The 7831-nt window shown below is 46.6% G+C and overlaps 1 protein-coding gene across 1 annotated transcript in view; it reads right to left on the bottom strand.

The window, feature by feature from the left end:
- Positions 1 to 2944: 2944 nt before the first annotated feature.
- TRIM14 (tripartite motif containing 14) overlaps positions 2945 to 7831 on the bottom strand; it is a gene marked incomplete at its 5' end in the record, with an annotated part of 24906 nt that continues 20019 nt past the window's right edge. Inside the window, 1 exon segment of the mRNA XM_006143774.3 lies at positions 2945 to 3861. Coding sequence (XP_006143836.2) covers positions 3335 to 3861 — 527 coding nt within the window.

The following is a 7831-nucleotide window of genomic DNA, read 5'->3' as shown; positions in this document are numbered from 1 at the left end:
GGCTCTGGGTTTCCCAGGCCAACATCCAGATGGGAGGGTTCTGAGGAACATGTGGGTGCCTGGGACTAATCAAACCCCACTCATAGCTCTTCTTTCTGTCCCAAGACAAGTAAGGAAACTGCCTGTGCTTCCTTAGCAACAGTCACCTGCTGACTCCTTCCCAAGCTCCCCTAGGAAATGAATAAACAGTAAAATCTCCCAGGCCAAAAGCTGGGCCCAAAAGGCAGTTCCCAGGGAAGTCAGCCTGTTGCCTGGGGTCTGGGAGTTGGGACAGGGATCTGGGCTCCAGTTCTGGCCCAGCCTTAAGTCACCATGAGTAACTATTTCTTTCTTTCGTAAGAATTAATTACATTTGTTATTTATTTAGAAAGGTTTTTGCTATAGGGCATGTGCACTCACCAGAAAGACAGAGAGAGACAGAGACAGAAAGCAAGAAATCACCCCCTCAGGGGGGATGGCCACACCACAATCCCTTCTCCTCCATTCTCCTCTTGGGATCCTGGGCACACATGCACAGACACGCCCGGTACACTTAAGCCACCAGGTCCAGGACTCAAACTGCGGTCAACTATGTGGGAGTCCAGTGACATAGACATTACGCCAACTGCTGGTCCCATTATTTTTAAATGACCAGAGAAAGAGAGAAAGGGAAAGCAAGAAAGCAAGTCACCTAGGTCAAGTTCAGGACTTGAACCGCAGTTGGCCATATGGGAATCCAGCACCTTAACCACCACGCCACCTATCAGCTGCAGCAGGTGAGTGGGTGGTACCTTTCAAAGCCCAGTACTTTTACTTAGTCTCCTCAAATGTCCAATGAGGTCAGGCTGGGTGGCCTGTGAGGTTCTGCCAGTCCCAGCTCTAAGACTCACTAATAGTGCTTCTGGTTACTTATTCACTGCTTGGGAGGGAAGGGACCTCGGAGCCTTTCAGGGTGCGGAGGGTCCTGGGCATGGCTGCCCTTAGCTCCCAATCGTAACAGTTGGACACATAGGTCCCAAACCTGAGACCATGAGGGAGTGAGTCTTATGACGGGGGAGACTGGCTGACATAGGTAAGCCCAGGGAAGACTCAGGCAGAGAGAAGGGTTGTCCTATATCACTGCATGTGTATGGGAGGGCAGCAGCAAAGGCCAAGGTGCAGAGGTGGGCTATGAGAGTTCTGACCTGTGGGTCTCTGAAGAGAATAGGCCTGAACAAGGATACATATTGTCACTGCTGACTGCACGCCGGAGGGGCCATGAATGCTCAGGAGGAGTACTTGTTTTCTTGTTTTTCTTCCTGTAGTCCTAGGAGCCTCTTAATACTTTTTTCTTTTCCTTTTTTTTTTTTTTTTGGAGAGTTTTTTTTTTTGCTCTAGGGCCCGTGCACTCTTCAGGAAGACAGAAAGAGACAGAGCGACAGAAAGTGAGAAATCCCCCCCGGAAGGATGGCCATGCCGCAATCCCTCCTCCTCCACTCTCCTCTCGGGATCTTGGGCACGCACGCACACACGCCCGGCATGAGTTTAAGCTACTGGGTCCGGGACTCGAACCATAGTCAACTACGTGAGAGCCCAGTGACATAGCCATTATGCCAACTGCTGGTCCCTCTTTTTTCTTTTTTAAGAATTATTTTATCCAACTTCATTATTACTTTTAAATTTGGCCAGAGAAAGAGAGAGGGAAAGTGAGAAAGCCAATCGCCAGGTCTGAGACTAGAATCACAGTCGGCCATGTGGGAGTCCAGTGCCTTTAACCACGCCACCTGCTAACCCCTTCATACTTTTTTTAAAGATCATTTTTATTTAACTTTCTTTCTTTTTAATTTGGCCAGAGAGACCACACGAGCAAGCCGCCAGGTCCGAGACTCAAACCACGGTCAGCCATGTGGGAGTCCAGCATCCTTAACCACCACGGCACCTGTCGGTTCCTCCCCCTTCATACTTTTAAATTGTGTGTGTGTGTGTGTGTGTATGATTTTTGCTATAGAGCATGTGTGCTCAATGGTGAGACTGACAGAGAGAAATCACCCCCCCAGGGGTATGGCCACACCACAATCCCCTCCCCTCTCGGAATCTTGGACACACACACACACACACACACACACACACACACTCCAGCATATAATTTTTTTTTCTTTTTTTGAGAGATTCTTGCTATAGGGTAGGTGTGTTCGCCAGAGAGACAGAAAGTGAGAAATTACACCCTAGGAAGAATGACCACTGGGCAATCCCTTCTCCTCCCAGGGTTTTGGGCACATAACCCACAGGTGCCCCATATGAGTTTTAAGCTGCGTGGTCAGGGACTCTGACCCTGGTTAACTAGTGGGAGTCCAGCAACAAATGTAGCCATTACACCATCTACTGGTCCCCCTGCATGAGTTTTAAGTCACCAGGTCTGGACTCAACTACATGCAGGTCCAAGGATGTAACCATTACGCCATCTGCGGTCCCATATTGTTAAAAGAGGTTAAGGAATGTTTTAGGCAGGTCACAGGAAAAAATTCAGAGCGGCAAGTGTAAAGCTGCTCTGGAGGCCAGCAGGAGGCTTGGAGATTAGGGCGGCTGGATCCCACATGCTCATCTGAGGATCCAGTCCCAGACTGACAGCTTGAAGACTGTTATCAGGCACACCCAGGAGCGCCAAAAATCCCAATGGAATGGAGAAAGGATTGCAGTGTGGCCATGCCCTCTGGGGGGTTATTTTTCAATTCCCCACTGTCTCACTCTCTGATGAGTGCACATGCCCTATGACAAAAAAAAAAAGTTAACTCTGCTCCCATGAGACACACCTTGGAGCTTGACACAGAGCCAGTTTCTGTCCTTCATGGTCCACTTTCCCTGCGACTTGGATTCCACTCTGAACAAACACTGTCTCAGAAGGGACTCCACCTTTGAGCCACCTCCCTTGCAAGTGCCACAGACGAACCAGGCAAAAGCGAACGTCGCAGACAGTAGCTGGATGAGGGGCCAGAGAGACCAAGCTGGAGTGGGGAGGCCTTTAGGGATGGCAGAGCGAGGGCAGGGTGACTCTCTTCCATTCACAAGTAGTTACTGTGTGCTGACTGCGTGCCGGGTGGTTGTACGTGCCTTATGAGGCTGAGGACAGTGACAAGGTCAGAATGCTCGGACTCACCTGTGGGTGTGTCACCCTTAAGAACCTAGATTAAGTGACAGTGGTGGTGGTGAGGTCGACTTGTGTTTGGGACTTAGGTTTGAAACTAGCCTAGGAGGGGAACCGTTCCAAGTCCTGCGTGTGACTGCAGGGAGGGCTGGGGAAGGAGAGGGGATGGGAGGGTAGGCAGTGAGACCAGGGCAGCTGCAGCCCGCCCACTCAGCGGTCACTAGGTCTCAGCCCCTAGGGCAGCCGGTGGATGCTGATTGCCCCTTCCCAGAGCCGCAGTGCGGGGTACAGCGGCTCGTGGAAGGTGGCGCGGAAGGTGTGCAGGTGGCTCATGCCTCCGGTCACGTCGTAGAAGGCGAGCACACCGGCCTCGTAGTCCAGGAAGACGCCAAGACGATAGGGATCGTCGCGGGGCCGCAGGCGGCAGCGCTGGCCGTCGTGGAAGGCCCAGTACTCGAGGTCGTAGCGCTTCAGGCACCAGGACTGGAGATTGCAGCCCAGGCGGGCTGCGGCCGAGTCCCCGCGGCGCCGCAGGGAGGCGTCGGGGCCCCAGCCGGCCCCCGCCTCCTGCACGTCCACTTCCCAGTAGTGGCGGCCGGCGGCGAAGCAGTCGCGACTCAGCACCTGCCAGAGCGCGTCGAAGCGCAGCGCGGGCGTCGGCCCCAGGCGGCCCAGCAGGGCGCAGCGTACCGTGAGGAGGTCTGGGGAGAGGCGCAGGCGAGCGTGCATCGTGTCCGGGTCCAGCGTGGGCGTGCGCGCGTCTGCGGAGGGCGGGGACACGGGCCGCACATGAGAGGCGGAGCCAGAGCTAGGCCCGCCCCCGGCCGCCGACCCCGCCCCGCTCGCTTTAGCCGTGTAGAAACCCGAAAGCGAGGGACCACGCCAGACAGCTTGAGAAGCTCTGCAGTATCCCCTATTGCCTCTTAGGGAGGTGACTGGGGGACAGGGGAAGGCGAGAAAATGTTACTGTACTCCGTTTATACCGTTTGAACTTTGTACCGTGGAACTTACTACCAATTAAAAAAAATTTAATTTAAAATTTACCCTATCACTGTTAGCGCTTTGGGAGTCATGTCCTTCCAGTCTTAGCGCCTTAACTATGCAGTTTTCCTAAGACTGGTATCATACCATCCATGCTTTTAGGTAATTTGCTTTTTAAAAATGCATTGATAGATTCATGAACATCTTTACCACATTAAATGATATTATTTTATGAAAGCATTTTAGCGGTGACCCTAAGATCTGGATGTCTGGGCACATAATTTACTCCTTTTTTCCTTCAATATTTTGGCTTTTAAAACTTTCAAACACACTAATATGATTATATTTTTATGTATCTGATTACTTCTTTAGGATATATTCCTAAAAGAGGAATTGCCAAAGGGTATGATTGTTTCTAAGGCTTTTGATAAATATTCTGATTGTCCTCCGGAAAGGTGGTAATAATTTAAACGCTCCTTAACAGTTCTCTGCATTGTACCATGTTTGTACACATGAAATTGTTTTTTCTTTTCAAGTCTGAATCCAAGGGTATTGAGGATGTTCAGCTTTAGTATATGATGCTGATTTTTTTTTATTTTTAAAGAATTATTTTATTTAACTTTATTTATTATTATTTATTATTATTTTCCAGTTTGATCAGAGAGACAAGTGAGAAAGAAAGCCACCAGGTCTGGGAATTCAACCACAGTTGGCCAAGTAAGAGTCCAGTGCCTTTAAGCAGCATACCATCTGCCAGTCCCTACAATGTTGATTTTCCAGACTGTTTACATTCTTACCAGCAACACAAAGGAACTTCCTGCCATTCACAGAACTGATGTTATCACCTATTAAGATGTTGTCAATTCTTGGGACCCACAGATGGCGTGGTGGTTGAAGGTGCTGGATTCCCACATGGTCAGTTTGAGTCCCAGACCTGGTGGCTGAGGCTTGCTTTTTCGCTCTCTCCAGTGTCTGTTGATTAAAACATTTGCCTACCCCAAGATCGTCAAGGCTTCTCTTATTTTCTAAAAGACAGCGTTGGAACCAGCCAGAGGCAGTGTGGTAGTCCCACATGGCTGAGTTTGAGTCCTGGACCCTGGGACATGTGCATGCATACCCAAAATTCCAACAGGAGAATGGAGGGGAAGGGATTGCATGCTGCATGGTCATCTCCCCTGGGGGAGATGCTTCCTCACGTTCCCTCTCTGTCTCTTTTCTCTCTCTGGTGAGCACATGTACCCTACAGCACATTAAAAAAAAAAAAACAAAAACAAAAACAAAAAAAACGGTTGTTTTCTCTCTTATGTCAGGAACTCCAGTCCACCTGGAATTTATTTTTGTTTAAATAAAAAACAAAAGATGTGAGGTAATATCAAGATTCATTTTTTTCCATAAGGATATCCAACTGACCAGTATAGTTATCCAAAAAACGATCTTTTCCCCTACTGTATGTCATTCTTGACATAAATCAGGAGACTGTAAATGGAAATATCATTCTGAACTTCCTTTTTGTTCTTCTTCAAGATAGTCTTGCTACCGTCCACCCTTTTATTTCTAAATATATTTTAAAATCAGCTTGTCAATTTCAATAAAAAACACTTGAGATTACAATTGTATCTCTAGATCAGCTGGGAAGAGCTGATATGTTTACAATAGTGAATGCACATGCAGAATAAGGACCACTTAAAGATGTTCCACATCTGAATCACTGGAATCTGTCAATGTGTCATATTAAATGGCAAATAAGAAAGGTTGGTAATTAGCCAACTTTAAGAAAGGGAAATCAGGGGGCCAGCAGTTGGCGTAACGGCTATGTCGCTGGACTCCTATGTAGTCAACTGCGGTTCGAGTCCTGGACCCGGTGGCTTAAATTCACACCAGGCAAGTGTGCGTGCGTGCCCAAGATCCCGAGAGGAGAATGGAGGAGAAGGGATTGTGGCGTGGCCATCCCCCCGGAGGGTGATTTCTCACTTCCTGTCTCTCTGTCTCTCTCTTTCTGGTGAGCGCACGTGCCCTATAGCAAAAACCTCTCCAAATAAATAAATAAGTAAACAAAACAAAACAAAAATAAAGGGAAATTAGGGCCAGGTGACATGTTGGTTAAGGTAACTGGATCCCTCATGGCTAACATGGTGGTTAATGTAGCAGATCTCACATGGCAAAACACATGGTTTGGGTCTGGACCTGGCAGCTTGAAAAACATGTCAGGAAGCTTGTGCCTGCCTAAAATCCCAGATAGGAGAAATGGAGAAGGGACTGTGGCATGACTATCCCTCATAGGACATGCTTTCTTGCTTTCTCTCTGTCTCTCTCTGGAAAGCACATGGATGCTCTGGAAAGAGGATTTTTTTTTTTTTTTAATTTTAGAGATTTTTGCTGTAGGACGCATGCACTTGCCAGTGAGACAGAGAAATAGAGACAGAAAGCAAGAAATCACCCCACCTGGGGATGGTCATACCACAATCCCTTCTCCTCCATTCTCCTCTTGGGATTTTAGGCATATAGGCATAGGCACCCAGCGTGAGTTTTAAGCTGCCAGGTCCGGGACTCAAACCGCTACCAACTATGTGGGAGTCCAGCGACATAATCATTACACCATTTGCTGGTTCTCTGGCAGAATTTTTTTAAAAATTTAAAAATCACAAAAGAATCTTATTTAAAAAAAAAAAAAGTCACAAAAGATCTCATTTATTTAAAAACATCTGTCCACAAGGCCAGCAGGTAGCATGGTAGTTAGGGTGCTGGACTCCTACATGGCTGACCATGGTTCAAGTACCAGACCTGGTGGCCTGCTTTCCTGCTTTCCCTCTCTCTTCTTCTCTCTCATTCTGTCTCTCTTTGGTGAGCACATGTACCCTATAGCAAAATTTTTAAAAAAATAAATAAATTTAAAACCAATCTGTCCACACATATATATATTGTGCTTTAAAATATCTTAACAAATACATGCCAAAATATTAACAGCAATGTATCTCTGGGAGAGGTGGTAATTTTCTTTTTGCATATCTGTATTTCTTTTCTTTTTTCTTTTTTTTTTTTTGGAGAGGTTTTTTCGCAATAGGACGCGTGCGCTTGCCAGACAGACAGAGAGAGACAGAGAGACAGAAAGGGAGAAATCACCCCCCGGGGGGATGGTCACGCTGCAATCCCTTCTCCTCCATTCTCCACTCGGGATCGTGGGCACGCACACACACGCACCCGGTGTGAGTTTTAAGCCACCAGGTCCGGGACGTGAACCGCAGTCGACTACGTGGGAGTCCAGCGACATGGCCATTACGCCAACTGCTGGTTCCCCGCATATCTGTATTTCTGACTTTTTACAAGAAACATACATTACCGTATTTTTTTTTAAAGGAAACAAAGATGTTCACAATATATCAATAAATGAAAACAAAGATTACAAACAGTATTTATAGTATGATACCATGATTATGAAAATAGCAATATATTAAATATTGATATATTATTATATGTATATAAATATGCCAAAGAAAGCTAAAAAGACAAATAATAATAGTTGTCTATGAGAAAAAGCTTATGAATAATTTGCTGGTTTTGCTTTTGTTTTTCATATTTTCACAATGAATAGGTGTTATTTCTGTTTTATAAAACTAATAAAAGTTAAAAAAAAGTTAGATCTCTTAGCAGATCAAAAAAGACAAAAAAAGAAAAAGAAAGAAAAGAAATGAAAAGCAGTTGCCTCATTTCTTTTTTTTTTTTTTTTTTTTGGCGACAATTTTCATACCTGGC

Source organism: Tupaia chinensis, unplaced genomic scaffold, assembly GCF_000334495.1.
Source record: "Tupaia chinensis unplaced genomic scaffold, TupChi_1.0 Scaffold000104_1, whole genome shotgun sequence".
NCBI lineage: Eukaryota > Metazoa > Chordata > Mammalia > Scandentia > Tupaiidae > Tupaia > Tupaia belangeri.
This window is presented reverse-complemented; position numbering and strand designations above follow the sequence as displayed.